A 19394-nucleotide genomic window follows, 5' to 3' on the forward strand; every position below is an offset into this window, starting at 1 on the left:
AATAGCTTCGCGAGTTTTTACGCTTACACGCCGCTTTAGTCGCGGTAGAGGCGTTCGTTCGACGAGCGACAAGGCAAGCAACAGCAACCAGAGTTTTCAGTACCATCATCATCAGCCTGACCACGCCCACTGCAGGGCAAAAGCTTCTCCCACGTCTCTCCAACTAACCCTGTCATTTTCCAGCTGCAGCCACCGTATCCCCGCAAACTTCTTAATCTCATCCGCCCACTTAACTTTCTGCTGCCCCCTGCTACACTTGGCTTCTCATTACATGCCCGGCCTAAGCCCACTTCTTCTTGATTCCGACTAGGATGTCATTAACCCGCGTTTGTTCCCTCACCCACTCTGCCCGCTTCCGGTCTCCTAACGTTACACCTAACATTTTTCTTTCCAGAGTTTTCAGTATACTTACATGCAATTGAGCATTTCGTTTGATAAGGCTATAGTCGACACAGTGCGAATCCATCGTTGTTTTCGCTGGACCTGCTCGCTCCGTCGTTTTCGGTGATGTACCAGTTGAGTTTTCGTCCTGTTGCTAGTATGCTTTCTCATCATGCGAGAGAGGGGGTGAGATTGACGGAAGATCGCTTCGAGAAAGCGGTTGAAAGTCTGACTCGAGTACCACCATTCGACAGTGGCGTTGGTACACTTTTCGTTTACTTTAGAGTAATTTTTTGGCTACCAAGCTTTTGTTCTGGGTAAAACTGACAGAGGTTACATGAGAAATCTAATCGACAGAACTAGTTCTAAGTGTTTCTCTTTCGTCTGCCCAATATCGTCGCTAGTGTATTGGTTGTAAATGCAAGGTTCTTCAATAAAAAACTCAGGAATGGTCATGAAATAATTGAAGATTTTTGACTGGTTTTGGACTCAGCAGATACACAAATGAAGCCTGTATACGCGTTTACACAGTGAATATATACAGAGTGTTTCACGTAACGAGATAAAGCTTAAAAAAACGGCCTCTAAGCTAAGAGTTCCTCTGCTCCTGCTCCTCATAGCAAAGAGGAGCAGGTAGTTGAGCCGCGTGCATCCGCTGCATACAGTTCTGCTAGTGATGAAGATGGCCTGACTCGCTTCCGCATGCAACAGCGTGAAAGCCGTTGTCGTCGCAGAGAAGCCCTTGCCGTGCGCAAAAGCAATAGAGGGGGAAAAAATTCGCTGTGGCTTAGCTTGGTTCAGCCCGGTAGTTGCGAAAGCAATATCCGTACCTACGCCATGGTATACAGCTGGTAGTGTAGCTGGTGGTGGTGCTTGTGGTTAGACTTGTGGTGATGCATCGGTTTACAATCCAATCCATTCCAAACCGATCCCCTCCCATCCAATCCAATTCAATCCACTCTAATCCAATCCACTCCTATTCAATCCAATGTAATGTAATCTGATCTAATCCAATCCAGTCCAATCTAATCTAATCCAATCTAATGCAGTCAAGGTGAAATGAAGGTCAATGGCGGTCACCGCCGCGGCACGGCTAAGGCATGAAAGTGCAAGTAGTATTGCTTTCGCAATAAAAAAGCTGCAAAATATCCCCTGTCTTTACTGTACCTACCTGGGCAATCCCCCACCGTGGGTTTGTGCTATTCCTTCAGGGACAACAACGTACTACTTAGCACAGCATAGCACGGGTATGTTTGTTATAGCTGCTGTGTGCTAAGTAAACAGAGCAGCACAGCACAGAGCTCAGTAAACCTGGGGCCGTTATTCTGTAAGGATCCATTTGAAATGGATATCCATTTTTCATTTCATTTGGAGTGACGTCAGCGTGACTGCAGCATCGGAAGAAAGCAGCAAGCGCATAGGCGTGCGAAAGGGAAGGGGAAGGGGGGGGGGGCAAAGCGGACAGTGCCCCCCCCTCCTTATTGGCAAGGGGGGCGCAAATTTTGGACATGGGTATTGTTCCCTGTTGTAACTCCAGGTAACTGAATCCCACCGCTGCCACCAGTTGTTACAGCTCGAGGTAGCGTGGCTAGTTGTTGCATCACCAAGGGGCTCGTCCGGGATGAGGAACAGTCTGAAGCTTCGAAGATTGGGATATCAAAACAAGCAGGTTTAATGGCAAGAAACTAAGACACTTATTTACATAATTTACAAAAAGAAGAGCAAGGAATCAAAAGTTAAGAGTTCATAGCGTCGAGCGTCTGGATGAGCGTATTACCCAAGGCTCAGAGCCACTGAATGAACCTATTACCCAAGGTTCAGAGCGTCCGTGCTCACTTTGGTCGCAGGTTAAATAGCCCAAGGCTCCGCCCTTTCACCAGGCGGCAATTCATCGCGACACAAAGATCGGCACTACACAACACAGCCAACGAAGACACCTGTTGTAGAGTCTTCCCGTGGGAACTGGCAAGGAGGAAACGTGGGTCCGCATCTCTGTCGCACTGCGAGGCAACCATACTGTTGGCGGCTCGCGTCCATCGAACACAGGTGTGGCATGATGACGTCGCAGCCGCAGCTGCGCTGGCTTCCTCTGATTCGTTCCGGGTTTTTTTTTTTCAGACGAGGGGCACCCTTTCTTCCCCTGTCGTCGGTTGCTTCTCGAAGGTCGTTGGCACCGAGCCGAGTGTGGGAAGAGCTTCCATCGACCATTTCCCAGCTGGTCATTCTTTTTGGTGGGGTCATCTTGGGGGTCAAACGACCTTTCGAAATTTCCGCTCTTGAATCCACCACCGTTTTCATCGCGGGTCTCAAGATGGGTCGTAACATCCCTACTACCAGAAGACATGAAAGGGCGCTACCATGAACTTTGGCCCTCCTTATGGAGAGACCTGTGCACGCTGTTGTGCTTGAGCACGAATTCCGCTGGCCCCTGTGGAAACCAGCGCCGTGTGCTCTCCATTGCGCAAAGTAGGCCCGGATTCGCCGACATGTCACGGCTTGCAACATAAGTCATCCTGACTCGCTGGCGCAGACCCTTCCTCCTCCTCCTCTCTAGCATCGGCTCGAGACTCATACGACGCTTCGCCGGCAGCCCTTTCCAGGCTGCAAACCTTCAACGGCTGAGCTCTTCTCGGCCATTCGTCCAATTCGAACGATAGCCAGTGGCGTGACCTGATTGGAGGGTTCGAACGGCTGGCTGCCGCAACGGTCACCGGCGGCTATAAAAACACAGCCGCGCTAAGCACAACAACAGATAGATCCTCATAGAAAACGGGCCCTGCTCTAGCCAGAAATTAATGCGCTAAGGTTCGAAGCTTAGCACGGATTGTGTTTTTTTTTCTTTCGTATTTCGTGGCCTTTTTTTAAATGCCAGAAGAAAGGACTACGCAAGATGCACGTCTGCTACAGAAAACTGAATCGGTTGTTTCTGAACCCCTTTTGCACCTTAAAGAAACGCCCTTGGTCCTAAAGTGAATATCACAATTGTTGCATAAATATTCTTAGCTAATTTACTAGTTAGCGGAATTTTAAAAAGAGGCTCTGAGAAGCGCCACATAGTAGCAAACAAAATGCCGTTGGTTTCGCCCAGCTCCAACTGCCGTATATCGCTTTTTTTTTTTTTGAAGTCTACCGCTTGGCTCAAGTTACGTGAGAGATATATACGAGTTGAGAATGATATCGGCCTACTCACGGCGGCAAATGGCCCTGAACAATAAAGTTCAGGAAGCATGGGAAGTATATCAGCAAGGCCCGAGGAGAAACCCAACGAAGTCGGAGAGAGGCCTCTCCTTTGTCAAAGCTTATATTTCTGATGACTGTGATGAGTATGAAAAGAGAAAATCAAGTATTGTAAGCTATAATCACGAATGAGGCTCAGTCCATGACCCAGACTTTGCGCTCGACCACCTCAGATTTCTTTAAAGAAAAGTCAGTCTATCGCGTCCCTGTGGTAAACGGTCTTTAGCTTGTTTTATCGAAAAATTTTTTTCCCGTCTGCGCCGCCATCTTAACGGTCGCAGTGAAGCATAGTTTAACAAACAAATTTGTGAACAATAAAATCTTTTACGTACCGTCAGAATATTTTTTGAGATAATTGGAAGACGTTGCGCCTCCAAATGGGGCGACCCCATACAAATTTTGTTTATTTCTTTATAAATAAATGTATAGAAGCAAGTACAAATTCATAGCATTTTTAATTTTTGTACAAATATTTGTCCTTACAGTACCATCAAATCTTTTTTCCTATATTGCCCATAAGGTGCAGAAACCGATAAAAATGTTTCGGACCACAAAGAATGTATATCGTGTCAGAAATAAAATTGTAAACCTGGGAAAAAGAGCTTTTTGTTGCATATGGCGCCGTAAATTGCATAGTGAGGTGGTGCACGCTGTCGGCGCCTGCAGCGTGCAGTGAAGAGCGAGCATGGAGCGGCGCCGGGTAACGGCGCAGATGCTCAACTTTAAATTATTTTCTTGTTTAAAACAGCAAGTGCTCCGATTAAACTGCTTTAAATTAATGTAATTGAACAGTCTTTTGCAACGTACCCTTTTCTGTATCTTTACTAGAAACATTTCAATATGCAATTTAAGGTTAAATATATTATTATTATTATTTGCTATTTATTTTCATAAATCTTTACCGATGATTGCGGTACTCCCTAATGCAAAATTTGAGTGCAGCTTGATTTTGACATATATTGATGCAGAAAACATTTAAGCTACCTTTAAGAGTACAATCCGAAGCATTGCGGCTTTGTTGCACAAGGCCTCTAAACTATCGCACTGAACGAACGCTCCTCATTATAGATAAGAACGTGCTCTTTTGTCTCTCGAGCCAGTGTGATTCACAGCAGCAACTCAAATATTATTCGAAGCTGGTCTTCGTGCACGTAGCCGTCGCGGGTGAGGTCGCCTAGGTTAAGGGACGGGGATCCAAAATAAACGGCCTCGTTAGATGATTGTAAAGGCCTCTGTGTTTCTGGATATAATCGCCACGGTTTCCGTTCGAGCTGGCATTTTGCGCCTCCTCCTGTGTGCACGACGCTCAGCCTGATTCGGTGCTCGAGTGGCCACTGAATAAAGTCGTCCATGTCCCCCTTGTGCACTTGTAACCCCACATGAAGGGTCACAGATGCATTGTCACAGAGCAATTCCAGGTGACATGCAGTAGCCGCGAAGATACACCCGCTCGCTGGAATAAGCGGCATCCCCCTCCTGCAACGCTTCTTGTTTGAGTGTTTCCACACCTTTTACAAAAAACTCGCAGTGCTGCACTTGTAGCTTATTGTGCCCAACAACGAGGCCAAAGCTGTCCAATGTCTTCTGGAAATGTTCTTTCGCTTCAGCTTTTGCAGCATCGATGGCACCTGCAAGCCGTGAATATTTCTCACCGTTCTCTCGAATAACACTCACTAACTCGCCTCTGAGTGTCTCTTCCAGTGCGCCCTTCCCAGTGGAAACAGTGTGGATTGTTGACCGTTTCATCTCCTCAATAGACGCGGTTATTTCGCGAATGCTTTGTGTTAAAGTGTCGTGGCTTTGGCGTGTTGCCTGTGACAGTTCGTTCTTCAGCGTCTCTGTGGAGGCGTTCTGACAGTGCGATATTTCGTTGAGTCGGTCGGCCAGCGCTCTGCTCTCACTAAGCACCTGCTCCACAAGGGCCTTCATTTCACGGGCTTGCTCTTCCAACACTCGGCTCGAAGCTGTCGAAGCAGGTGGCTCGTCTCTGCGCACAACCTGTCCTCCGCATTCCGGTGCAGGAGCACTTTCTTATCTAAAAAACCTATATGTGGGTCGCGTGATTTCATGCTCCTCATTGTTGTAGAGCGGCGCGGTGCAACCCTTGCCCTACTGCGGCGACTTCTCCCGCTGTTGCTGCTCCTGGCGAGAACGCGTTGCAAGGACGTAGTCTCATTGATTTGAGGAGGAACGCTAAAGCCACAAAAGAAGGTCTTCGTTTAGAGCGGGCCAAGCAGCACGTGGCCCGCACATTCAGATTAGCGCGTGCATGTTCCCATGGCAAATGGCGTTGACTCCGCACTGGTTGACGGTTCGACTGCCCACTCATGGCTGACTAAAGTGGCGACTATCAGTTTTGTGGCAAATCTTACGCCGATTCGAACATAATCAGCCACGTGCAATCTTTACTCAAGGAATCGCCTCACTCGAGCAAGGCAGTGCGTCGTTTTTCACAAACCCTCCAATGTGTGCCGCCTGAAACGGAGTGGTTGCTGGGGTATCTGCCAACTGCTGCATCCACCGCAGTCGCTTTTGCGCAGGTGGTTGCGGCGCACATTCAATTGATGGCGACTATCTGTAAACGCGTTTAGGAAGTCACTACACAAGAGCCGGCTCAAACTGAGCGCGACCTCTCTTGCCATGGCCCCAGCGTACCCAATGCTCCACTTTCACCTTACGCTTCCACCTTTCTCTCCCTTCCCCTCCTCCGTCTTTTCACTGTCGCCCTCCCTTCGTTATCGCCCTACTTTCACCCTTCGCCGTGCTCTTCGCTTGGCTATAGTTCTGCGGCTATGTCGCCGACGTTGACACGCAAGCCAGGAATGGGCGCCAAATAGCTGCGCACTAAAATGGAATGCAAAAGGAAGGAAAAGATTTTTGCTGGCCGCGGTATCCGGTATCGTAACTAGAAGCACTTGAGCTGCAGCCAGTGGGAAGTAACGGGTAGTTAGTGGGCAGGGAGGGGGAAAAGGGGGAAAGTTACTGCGAGAAAGGACTGGGGATTGGAGGGGTGATATGATACACTGTATACAGTAAATAGCGCCGTGCCGCGACTGTCTTGTTCTGAAGCGGGCTAACGCGGCCGGCGAGCGTGAACTTTCGCACTGTGCCTGCTCGCCTGTCCACGAGAAATAAAGAGCGGTTTTTCCAAGTGTAGGAATTTATTTCCTACACGTGTTACGTCTTTTTGCGGTCCGAAATATCTTTACCGGTTTCTGCACCCTCCGGACAATATAGGAAAATATATCTAATTACTACTGCAAGGAAAAACATTTCTATAATAGATTCAAAACGCTTAGAATTTATAAGTTTCTATATTTTTTATTCATATAAAAGTAAACAAAATTCGTATGAGGTTCCTATATTTGGATGCGCAATGTTCTCCAATTGCCTGAAAAAATATTTTATGGCAAAACGTAAAAGATTTTATTTTTCACAATTTTTTGTTACGCTTTACATGGAAACTTGATGGCAGCTTCAACGCGATTTTTTTTTTTCGCCAAAAACAAGCTAGGGGATCGCAAAGTTTGGGGCATCTGGAGTGGAATCCAGCCTGACACCTCCCAAATTTTCGGGAAGGCTGGGCTCTTTCCCTATAACCGGCGTAGTTGACCGTCATACCACACCTCCAAGCTTTCGTTGTCTAGCCACCCAAGCTGTCTCAACAAAGTTGATAGCTAGATAAACCCCTGCTGACTACGCCGCTCCTCCTTACGAATAACATCTACAGCTCCCCCTCGCGTAGACCAGGCACAAATTATTTGCTTTCAAGTCAAGAAATACACACCATCCAGGTAAGCTTTATTGCCACGGGAGTGCAAAACGAGATCACAAAGCAGTCGTTCCAGGATTAGCCGGAGACAAGTGTGGGAGCAGTTCCCACGACGCGTCGATCATGCGTGGCCGCGGCGGCTACGGCAGAGCGGGGCGGCCTCAGAAGTTGACCGTCTGTACGACCAAAACCTCGTAGTCGGAGTAGCAGTGCTCCTCGCCCCCGTACGGAATGGCGAGGCACCGGCGAGACGGTTGTATCTTGCCGATGGTGAGCGTGCCCTCGTGGTAGGTGCGGCCAATGTAGAGCGGCTCGCCGGAAGCGCACACGCCGCCCTGGACGGCCCCCGTGGGAAGCACGCCGTCCGAGGCCGGCACCCAGGCGAACGGAGTGCCCTCCGAGATCAGAGCCTGCGACAGAGCGCGCAGTGTACACCGACTTTTGAGAAGAGCTTATATCCACTCTATCGATTCTGTTCAATTACAGTCGAATAGCCAGCACATCAGCGTATTAAAACCGTGGAATCTCGCTATTTCGAACTTCCGGTTTATTCGAACTGATCACGCTTTGGTCCCGTCAACAACATTTGTGAATTTGGGGATCCCTTTGAGTTATCGAGATTGAACTGGGCAAGTGTATTCCGTCTTATGCCGTATCAGGGAATTTTTTTCGGGAGGGATCCGAGGTAATTTCTTCTAGCTGCCGAGGGGGGGAGGGGGGGATTGCAGGCAGCCGGCTGAAAACTGCGAAATGAACGGAGGGAAAGTTGAACTAGCCCCCCCCCCCCCCCCCCTCCCCTCCCCCCACCGGTACTGCGATTCCAATCTGCGATCCGGAGCAAGTTTTCTTTCTCAGCGGAACCGAAGAGCGTGTTTAAGTGGGCGATCTGGATTCACGTCCTGAGTTCTGTTTGGACCCCGACGGACATTGTGCTCCTTGCGAATTCAAATCGATGCTCCGAATCGCGGACTGGCAGTCATGTCGCCGTAAAGCTTCCCGTTCAACTTCATAAATATTTCCGCCGTCCTTATCATGGCACAAAAGCCCTTTTTTCAGTCGTTTATCTCCTTTCGTCATACAAATGGGACCACCTTACTGCCGAAATTGTGCCTATTGCTGATAACCAAGTTTTTTTGTAATTCTTTAGCCAACCTTCCGGTAAACTATAGTTGCTTTTGTAATGTCTCACTGCACCTTCTCTTTCTTTTTGTTTTACGTTGCGACCGACTCTGGACCTTCGGATACTGGGTCTCTATAGCATCTCGCAAGTCCTAACTTTCATAAGAGTGACGGCTCTCCACCTTCGGATATTTCGAATGGTGGAGATGCATAACGAGCCACACAGCCTGACCCAGAAGCAAGCCCTCTATACTCTCCATACTTTTGACAAAAGCCGTACATCAGTCTAGCCCTTCAAAACTTTTTTCCCGACTTGGCGCGTAGCCTGCGCACCTGGTAGTCCCTGTGGCTGTGTTCGGCGCCGTCGTAGGCCACGTAGCAGCAGCTGTGCGAAGGCACCACCTTGCCCGGGACCACCTCACCGTTGTGCACTGCGCGGCCGATGTAGATGGTCTCGCCGCTGTCCTCACCGCCGGGCACCGCGTTGTAGGGGATGCGGTTCTCGTAGCACATGACCCACTCGCACACGGGCCGGTAGGTGTGCGCTGCGAAGTGCGGCGCCACATACATCAACACGAGCGAACGCGACTGTGCGCATGCGTCGAGTTCGGTGTACGACTTCCTGTGCACTTTGGCATTTCGTTGCACTATCCAAATCGGAGGGGAAGCGCCTTGGACTTTGTCTTCCGCACAACGAAGCATCCGCGCTCAATTCTGTCGTGTTTTTCGTAGTAAGGTTCCTATCCTCTGTTCACCGATTTCAACTGTCGCTCTGTTTTTTGGATGTCAGCGTATCTTTTAACGGGAATACGGGTGTTACTTGCAGCTGTTTCACCTTTGAAATGGGATCTTCACATTCCCGGGCCCCGAGGTTTCGCTCCCAAGGGCACTTATTAGTTTCTTTGCTACATATCTCCGTTTTATGTTTTCGTTTTACGATGTTTTAACGTCCCAAAGCGACTCAGGCTATGAGGGACGTGGAAGGCTCCGGCAATTTTGACTATTTTTAACGTGCTACTTATCTCCGTTCGTACGTGCAATCGACGTTGTTTTCGAAAGCTACCATAGCAATCCATGCTGCAAAGGAAAGTGCGGTGTTGCGAACTCCGAACTGAGCGCTACTAGAGAACGTGTGAGAGAAATAGTAAATCGCTGCCGTCCATGGTATGTGAGCGCTTGCGTCTTTATTGAACATATTTGGAAGCAGAAACTGCCTCTGAGCTTGCATGCGACTCAATTCGTGTCGCGATATCGCACTGCTGCCGCCCACATTCACGCGCTCAGCCACGCGGCAACGCAGGTCAAGGCGAAACATTGCATTTTATTGCCTGTGATAAGAGCGTGTGAATTGCACGTGTGCAGCGATATACCAGAGTCACTTCTGCTCTTTTAACGCTAAGGCCCTCGCATCGCAGAAAATCCGACGTCGGCGTTGCCGTCGTAACACGAAAATCCCCAAGGACGCAAAACAATTAAAAAGTCAGATAAATTAGTGCTAGAGCATTGGGATTGGTCGCAAACGTCTTGGAATCATTTAAATATGCAAAGGAGTTGCAGTAAAAAGTAAATGTGGGTGAATCCGGCGGAAATTGAACCTAGGAGCCTTGGATTGTTTCGTTGGCAAGCTGAATAAAGGGGGACCTAGTGAATGCATTGTTGTCTTTGACTCGGTGACGTGTCTTGGAGACGCGTACTGATGCGTACATGAGTAATTATAAGTATGCTGATTACGAAATAGGTAATTATGCGAAATTAAAGGTTATCGCATTCTACTTTAAAACACGAAGCGTAAGCGACCCCCAAGCTTTTTTTTTTTTTTAAGAAAGGGGTGATACCCCGTTCCGAACAGGGTGACATGGAAGAATAATCATGGTTAGTCTAGTTTATGTGGGTTTAACGTTCCAAAGCGAATTAGGCTATGAGGGGCCCCGTTGGGAAGAACACCGGAAATATCGAGCACGTGCACTGACATCGCACCGTACACGGGACTCTAGAATTTTGACTCCATCAAAATTCAACTGCCGCGTAATCGTGGTCAGTCTGGCGTTGTTCAGGCTTGTCTGCCACACGGCTCTACGTATGGCTCGGGACTCAAAGTAAATCCGTGCGCCTGCGCAAAAGCGCTTCCAATTATTGGATACTAAATGATGATGGCCAACACTACGTGTTGCGGAGTGGTATTACTGTGCGGGACGACTATGCTTAATGAATGAAAAAAAAAGGAAAAATGTCATTGCGATGAAAATGAAAACTGCACAACGATTTCTTGTTATTACTGTAACTGCGAATAACCAAAATCGAAACAGTAATTTGCGGCGGCCCGTACACGCGTGTGAGGTGTGTCATTTAGTGCTCCGCACAACGAGGGATTGCAGGAAATGGGTGTCAACGTACGCACGCACGCACGCCGTTGCCTCCAAAGCCCTTTGCACTGTTGACTAAAGCCGGTCTCCTGCTCAACCGATAACACGGCGTCCCGAGTCCAGCTGAGGGTCGTGTTCGCCCTGCGCGGCGCGCCCAAATCGAATACCCCACCGAGAGAGGACTGATAAGAGCCGCACCTTAGCTTTGGCTAGCCCGGGAAACTGTTTGGGGCGCACTGGGAACGGTATGCAAAGTAATGCACAACATGAGGTTCATGTTGTGCATTACTTTGCATACCGTTCCCAGTTGGAAGACTTACAAAGCGTAAACATCGAATTAGGATTCAGGGCTATATTTTTCAAGGCGAGCAAGGAAAGATTAAGGTACACACATAATCTGGCCTTATGACCCCAGCCGAAATCGCAGATATCTCACGCGTTCACCCTATACGCCGCGAACGAAGAAAACATACCGAATGTAGTAATAGTGACTTATTCAAAATAATAATAAAGGACGAAAAAGATGGGTTCCGCGGCCGCAGAAGCTGCCACATATGCATCGGACAATTGGTCTGCCATCGACGGAAATAAAAGAGTTGGGATGGGATGGGTGGAAGAAAAAGATACACATATTCAGTGTTAGAAGAAAGGAAAGTATAGGGGGGTAAAAAAAAAAAAGCACAGAGAAAGCTTGTCCATCATAAGTGCAGGTGCTTTATCACATTGAGCAACGCTTGCTTTATCATACCATTGAGCTTTTGCAACCCGAGGCATAGGCTGACGTGGAATCAAGGTGCGGACCTGTTTGGCAGCCGAGGACAATACCGTTCAGTCGATACCGGTCGGGAAACCTAGTGAAACATGCTGATAAGGAATTGCTCACGGGACCGGCCATAGTCTCACCCGGCGTTCCTATCGTTGCGTTCAAGGGCATGCATAGAGGCTTGCAATAGAGTGTTCCATTGGTTGGCTGGCAGCATGTGAGAACATACGCGTGGTATGCTTTTGTTACAGTAAATGGGGTCTGCGGTGAAATTAGTGCTGCAGTCGAAAGGACTCAGTTGTTGAGCGCGGACACAAGGCGATGCTGGTGATGGGACAGTGTAACAAAGACTGTCTGCTGTTCAGCTCGAGGTTGTATAGGCTACACTTGAATCACGTTGTCCATGCGCACGAATAGTGCAAAAGTGCAGAGTTTCAAAGTAACGGAGTACCGAGGTTTTTCTGCCCCGCAAATAAACCTCTACAGGTTGAAGTTGCATATGAACCATTCCCTTCAGCCTTCTTTGAGCCATCAAGGCATGTTCACTACATGCTGGCCTAAAACGTTCCCGACACTATGGAATATTATTATTGTGTGGTATCGTATGTTGTCACGGTACAGTATGGTATGTGGGGCTTGACGTCCAGAAGTTACGCATGGGGTATACGTGGGACGAGGGCTCTGGATCAATTTAGACCGCTTGGTGTTATTTAAGGTGCGCTGACATCGTCCGCCTGATTTCGCGACTGCGAGAAGAGACACCCGTTTATTTTCCATATATTTCGGCGGTTACGCAAAGGTAACAGAGCTGCGTGTCATTGTTATCAAGGAAAAAAATTTAACACTATTGAGATCAAAACGATAGTCAAATGTTGTGGATGGCTTTAGCAGCGCTAACTGAGGAGTGTGAGAGCAAACTGTGCTGGAGAGCAATGTGGCTCCCAATGCGCAGTGCTGTGAATACTTAACCACAGATGCCTGGACAAGCAAGCACAAAGAATGCAAAGTTTCAGAACTCACCTCCGTATCCTTCCATTGTGTCTCAGCCGAGGGCCACCGTAGAGAGGCAGTAGTGATACAGCTCGTCAGAACGGCGCTCATAAATAGAGGCGACTAAGATAAGAAGTTGGAAAGGGAGTGGAGATAACCACCTCTCCGGGCAATGGTAGTAAGAAGGCGCAACGCTGCGGCAAGGCTGCACGTGGACCTGACGTTGAAGTAGCCAATCTACGCGGCCTGTGGGCGTGCCGATTCAACACAATGCTTTAACTTCATAAAGAAAAGAGGATATGAAAGTAACTGTGGGCAATAGCTTTGCACAAGCAAAACATCTCGACAGGGCCCTAGTTCATTTAATTACCTGACCATCGTTGTTCAGTAGCCGCGGTGTCTCAGTGGTTATGGTGCTCGGCTGCAGACCCGAACGACGCGGGTTCTATCCCTGCTGCGGCGGTCGCATTTCGAAGGAGGCGAAATGCGAGCGACCCGTATACTGTGCGATGCCAATGCACGTTAAAGAACCCCAGGTGGTCGAAATTATCCACAGCCTTCCTCTACGACGTCCTTCATATCCTGAGTCGCTTTGGGACGTTAAACCTCATAAAATCAAACCAAACCAACCATCGACGCTCGCTGAATTTACCATCAGCTCCTCTATCGATTAATTAAGAGGAATCCAGTCGAACAGACGACGGACGAGAAGAAGGAGGCACGACCGCGCCTCCCTTTCTTTTTGCTTCGTCTCTTGTTTGGCTGGATTCCTCTTACCGGTCTGCCAACTGGCCCAGATCTCGACTCTCCCTTTTATGATGCCGGCAAAGAACGGTACTGCAGATGTTTTTACCTTCACTGTATGGAGACGGTCGCCATAATGTCTTGAGCGCTGAATACCCTTTATTGGTAATCAAACTCAAGCTAATGCAATGCGCAGTACACTGAGGCTTTGAGCATTGGTATGCAATATTTGTGCATTATGGCACTTGAAATACTTTCCTTGGAAAAACGAATCAAGGTTTTTAAGAGTCGGTAACCTCTTTGATCAGTTCTACGAATCTAGCTGACTGATTGCAGCCGCACTTATGAGTAGAACAATCAATACTTTCTAAGATCATCTGCCCTCGCCTTCATAGGTGGCAGAGCTTTTTATACAAAAATTTCCTTCCGTTAAGAATGTTAACTGCTTCAAGACACCCACTGAACGCTGACTGGCATTACGCTAGAACGTTCATCTCCTGAAAATGACACTAATTTGCTCGCTTTTTTTTTTCAATAAAAATAATCTGCATGACGGAGTTCTTTCTAGTCAGCCAAGACCCCACCCGCAAACCTGGTCGCAGATAAGTTTGCGATTGACTGTTGACCATGCGTTGGTCAATGAGGGTGACCGGCGAGAGGTTTGAAAAACTTCATTTACACCATTACACCAAAACCTGAGGATTTGGTAAACTCAGAAAACAGCAATGGCCAGGTAATGAAATGAATAAATGTATATGTCTATTTTAGAAAAGGAAGGGCTTGAAACCGTTGATATGGAAAGCTGGCTAGAGTATGAACTTGGTGGGGATCTTGTTCTTGTGTTGCATGGGTCACTCCAGGAGCTAATCAAATAAACATACCATAGATATATACTATATACAGATTGACGGAAATGAATAATTATTGAGAAGCGATGTTGATTGTTTTTTACAAAAGTGCAAAAATAACAGTAGCATGAAAATGCAGGCTATCAATGGCAGTAATACTTGAGGCAGGTATACCAGTTATAAAAAAATAATTGAGTTTATCAATGCATCCGCGAACTAGACTGTCTAGACACCTTTGCAAACCCTGCAGTTCCATGTTTACACCTTTATTTCATAGCGTTAAAGACACGAAGAAATGAAAAGAAGGAGCTGTAGTGAAAAATGGCAATAAAGGAAAGCACTGGAAGCGTTGCTAACAAGTACAGGGCGAGGCGGAAGCAGGGGCGGTCAGACGCAGAGTCTTACTGCAAGTCGCCGCAAATGGCCCTCGAAAGAAATAGCACGACATATGCTTACTGTCCAGTAAAACAACGATGCCTTTACTGGCGACCATCATTTCAGACAAAAGAGAAAAGAAATAGATCCAGCATAAGACCTGAAGTGCCGCCAAGCAAAATGGAGATACTACAACATAAAAAAGACTCCTAATGAAAGTTACTTAATCTTACACTCACGAACTGAGGCCTCTAACTGGTGAGGCAGCTGATAATGATAGACAGTAATTATAGGCCCTTTTTTTTTGTTTCGGACCAATTTGGTTTCCTCTGAAGCGTTGATGGATTTCCGAGATTATAGCAACACTAGTGTTTACCGCATTTATTTCATAATTTCATGCTCATGTCACGGAAGAAATTTTATCGTCGTTTATCGTCACATTATACACGTCGCTCCATCGTCAGAGCAGAGTGCTAGATGACTTGCGTTCGCGCGGTTGTAATCCATACGATATCTCACTCGAACCGCCGCCCTTTCTCCGACGATCAGTGTTTCCGGAAGGGTAAGTCTTAAACGGATTGGAAACAATGTGCCCACAGCAATATCATATTTGAAACAGCGCAAGGACGGGGCGCAGTAAGGAGACACCACGAGCGCTGTGTCTTACTACGCCCCGTCCTTGCGTTGTTTCAAATATGATCGGTAACCAACAAGCCCAATTCACAACACTTGCGCAGCAATATCCCGGCGGTCGCACGGCTTTACAGCGGGCATCGACCGTCGACCTCAGGAGGCAGTTAGCAGATTGCTTTATCTTGTTTTGAGCTGTTCCGTGGTATGCCGCGACACCCAAGCCAGACTTAGAAACTCCGTATCTTAAAGCCGAAGATAGCATCGACTTGTCTTTAAGTGCTTTGGCTGAGGGCGTTTTCTTTTTCTGGCCATTAAAAAAAAATGCCAAATGAAATTATACGTCACGAACGTGCACGAGGGCCGGTTAGCACTTGATATATGAGAACCCTGCCTGGATGAACTGCGGCGGAACGAATCGCGAGTACTCTGCCAATGTGCCCGACGAATGGCCTGTTGCCTGAATGGGACATAAAAGTCTCGACCGTCATTCTCACACTCCACAATATTATCACCATTCACTTTAGGTGAGCGAGCAGTGGTAAGAAAACACGGCTGATACGTTATCATTGGTTTGCAGGCGCGAGACGAATATGAAAATCTCTATCTCCCTCTTCGTTTCGAAGGAATGAGTGTCTATAGTTGGCGTGCATCCGCGAATGCGCCTCGAACAACCGCAATGCGCTTTTGGTGGCGCTTATAGTTTAACTGATTTCACCGTCCTGTGCAAGCTCAGTGTGAAGCGGCACCGCTCACACAGTCAAGGCAGACCTTTAGGAAGGAAGGATTTTTCTCCTACCTTCGAGGAAGATTACATGGCAGTGGAAATCAGGACCCTATTGCTGACTGAAAGTGTAGATTGCACGTCAACTCTCGCACAATTTTATTGCCACGTGATTTTACGGTAATTTTTAAATAATGTGTTTTTGTTTGTTGCCTGCATCTTGGTTGACTCGAGCCTGTCCGTATTGGACTGAGGCGCACGCTCCAAAATAAACAAACATCGCCAAGGCTACCGCTCATTACACATATACTGCACGCAGCGCACCTACCGTTCATGGCGCACCGAACACGGCAAGGTACACCGCCGCAGAGCGGAGGGGATTTCCATAGGATTCCCTCTGCCCCGTAGTAAAGCTATAGTGTACTAGAATTAGGAGTAGTGGGTCGAGGGAAGGCGGCGGGCTGAAGCTGTTTGCGCCGACACCGACAGATGGCGCTGCCGCTCCCTTCACCTGGCAAGCGCGCGCTCGCAGCAGCTCGGCGAGTAGCTGGTGATCAGGCAGGTATGCTCCTGAAGTTATTCGGGCTCTACGAGGTTTAATCTTACATCAGACATTTATGGAAGAAAGGCAGATAGTCCTCTCTTGTAAAGTCATAAACGTTCCGTGTGACGTATGGCTGGCGGGCGTTCACTGTAGCTCACATAGGCATGTGAAGAGTCTGATTGCATTGGAAATATATACAAAATGGCTTTATTTGCAATAATTCGCAAAATATTTCCGAGAAAACGCAAAGTTGCATTGGTGGAACTGACTGCCGCGAATTTTACACACTCCTGCTCAGATTAGCAAGTTTGGCTCTTTTTCGCTTTGCGCTATTTTCGCTGTTCAGTCCTTTGACGAGAAAGTGCAAGCGCGTAAGGACATAGGAACAGACCACCTTCATGCTGATCTCTTCCTTGTGTACACTGCACCCAACAGCATTAGATGAATTAATGTTTGCCTCACAAGCGATATCACGTCGGAGATGCTGTTGGCGTGCAATTCTCCGGTGCTGAAGCATTCTGTAAATAAATTTTCCAATTCAGCGACGAAGCAGTACAAATCTTTCGAGGGGTAGAAAAGTCCACCCCAGTCAGAATGTTTTGTATACTCGGATGGGAGCTGGTGCACTGCTGCCTCATTTGGTTCCACGAGAAGAATGTCTTTGCAAGACGCCCAGTTAAGTTTCAAGACACATTTTCTGGCCACGTACCCTGCCATATAATAAATAAGTCTTGAGTCACTCTTTTCGACTACTAATGGCAAGTGTTGGTCATTTGCAGGTGGCACCTTAACGAGAGAAGTCTCAGCCTGGTCTAGTTTATGCTGATAGCGTGTGTTTCACAATTGAGGGAGCCGTGGACGAAAGCAACACCATCGTATATAGTTCCAAAAACTTGTGCAGTGCCCAGAGCTCAGATGGTTTAGGGACTTCGCTTAGCTGAAACGCATAATTCTCGCGAGGCTCACATAACTCCGCTGCTTCGTCATTCTGGGACGTAATAATCGGTGATATATCCCCTTGTGTGCACTGCCTCTTGGCCGACAGGTCGCTGGGCACTTGCGAAGACGTTCTTTTCCTTGCTGGCCTCTCGCGCGAGGGCTTTTTGGACAGATACGCGGGAAGGTTGGGCAGAATTGTTGGTTCTGCATCTGGCTAAAGAGATGGCTTGCCACGTGGTATGCGCACCTCTTTGAAGTTGATGATATGCACGTAGTCTCTTAATATGTACTTCTCTTCAAAATGCAGCTCACACACGGCGGACGTCATTTCCAGGGGCTTGTCCGCACGGTGCAAGTTGCGCTGCCATGTGCGGCGCCTTGTTTCGTCTTCAGGAACCCAGAATAATGATAACTTCGGAGCATCCTTCACTCCACTGAAGCCGGTCCTACATCCAGGAGCAAAACAATAGTTCCTCCGCCGAGGTTTGCTCATCTCGTAATATCATGGGCTTCACAGCGCAGAAGAGATGAAATCAAGACGCACATGAATTAACGTACGGAGGAAAAACGCTTGCCCGCGACGATCTTGTTGAAACCAGCGCGCGTAATCTACGTAGATGCGTGCACGTGCTTAGATTGCCGCGCAAAGTGTTCCGTTTCTCGTACGGTCAGTGGATGGCCCCTATCTGTTTCCTGGAGAAAGTCACGGGGTGCACTGAATTGTCTTGGGGAATTACACCTATGTTAAACAGCATAACAGAGCATGGCACGCTGAAAATGCACTCCAAGGCAGAGCGCGCTCCCCGTGTAACAAGCCGGCGCCTATCGCAGCGAGCTCCGGAGTATGATGGGGCTGCCAAGTGAAATAGGGTGCATCGATGCGGCGGCGGGAGGAGCGCGCGCATCGAGGCACCCTAAAGTGAAAGGCGCAGCAGCGCCGCCGCGCGGCAGCCCGAGATTTCGGCGCCGCCTGCTTCACGCGCTCCGCTGGCGCGGAGCTTCACTCGCCCCACTACTTCTAATTCTAGTACACTATAGTAAAGCTAGTTGCTTGTAACTCGGTAGATGGCGACACAGACAGGAACGCGGGGCGGTGAGTGTCACAACTTTCATCAGTCAGTCAGCCAGTCTTACTATCTTTGTGTTGTCTATTCTCATTTCGTCCCTGTTTCTAGCGCTACTACTATGTGCTGTCAGTCTTACTATTCAGTTAGCAGGCTTTATTTAAAAGTTGGCCCGTGACCTACATGGAGGAAGCGAAGGGTTGTTAGTCGATACGTGAGGCTCTGGTCTCAGCAGACAGGGGGCACCACCTTGCCTCCGGAGGGAAAGCCCGTCGCCGTTTATCGCCACCGAAGTGCAAGGTGTGTTCTGCCGACTGCGGCCGAGCTGGGCATCCAAGGTGGTCTGGGCGCGGCGCACGCTCTCCTTCGGCACGGCCATGGCCGCACGTGTTATGAGAGAGAGGCTGTTGAACACATCGCAGTTGGCCTCGATGCATCGGTGGACTGTGCGCAACCTGTCAGTCTGGCTATGAGCCCGTATCTCCGTAACACAAAAGGCCACTACCTTGCTCTAAGCGTAGGAATTCGGCGAACAGAATTATCAGCCGCACGAACTGATTCCAACTACTAAGGAAGACGGAGTGGTAGAACGCAGAACGACGCTGACCAGTAGACGCGCTGCTGTGGGCATTTCAACTTTTCTCATCGTTACGGCGCTAACAAGTGTTGCGCGCGCGCCATCTACAGAGTACAAAGGGAGAGGCTACATTTTATCAGCGTCATGAAGTAATATGTCAAGCAAGTACCGGCTGAGACAAGGTGATGACCGTCTGTGAGCAGAAGGCGCTACGCTAGCAGACAAGGCATAGCGAGGGGATGGACTCTTGAAATTCACCCGGCGTGTCTAAAGTAGAGGACAATATGTCAAAGCATGTAACTGCATTGTCTAATCCAGCGATCT

At 48.4% G+C, this 19394-nt stretch overlaps 1 protein-coding gene and 1 pseudogene across 1 annotated transcript; both read right to left on the reverse strand.

Annotated features, from left to right (window-relative positions):
- Positions 1 to 7398: 7398 nt before the first annotated feature.
- LOC149350182 (pfs47 receptor-like) lies at positions 7399 to 12758 on the reverse strand. Its single transcript, XM_089579158.1, has 3 exons — positions 12656 to 12758; positions 8843 to 9054; positions 7399 to 7800 (listed from the first exon to the last, which is right to left on the reverse strand). The coding sequence occupies exons 1-3, from the start codon at positions 12669 to 12671 to the stop codon at positions 7552 to 7554; spliced, it is 477 nt and encodes a 158-aa protein (XP_089435284.1). The 5' UTR covers positions 12672 to 12758; the 3' UTR covers positions 7399 to 7551.
- A 4544-nt stretch (positions 12759 to 17302) lies between these two features.
- Positions 17303 to 17922, reverse strand: LOC149350183 (uncharacterized; annotated as a pseudogene).
- Positions 17923 to 19394: the final 1472 nt, after the last annotated feature.

Source organism: Amblyomma mixtum, chromosome 3 (genome assembly GCF_055824585.1).
Source record: "Amblyomma mixtum isolate Tamu chromosome 3, ASM5582458v1, whole genome shotgun sequence".
Classification (NCBI taxonomy): Eukaryota; Metazoa; Arthropoda; class Arachnida; order Ixodida; family Ixodidae; genus Amblyomma; species Amblyomma mixtum.

What these genes read in the sequence shown, in the direction of transcription:
- LOC149350182 (XM_089579158.1), bottom strand. An exon ending in ACAGCCACAGGGACTACCAG is followed by an intron (nt 7,801 to 8,842) that starts GTGCGCAGGCTA and finishes GCTCTGTCGCAG; the next exon opens with GCTCTGATCTCGGAGGGCAC.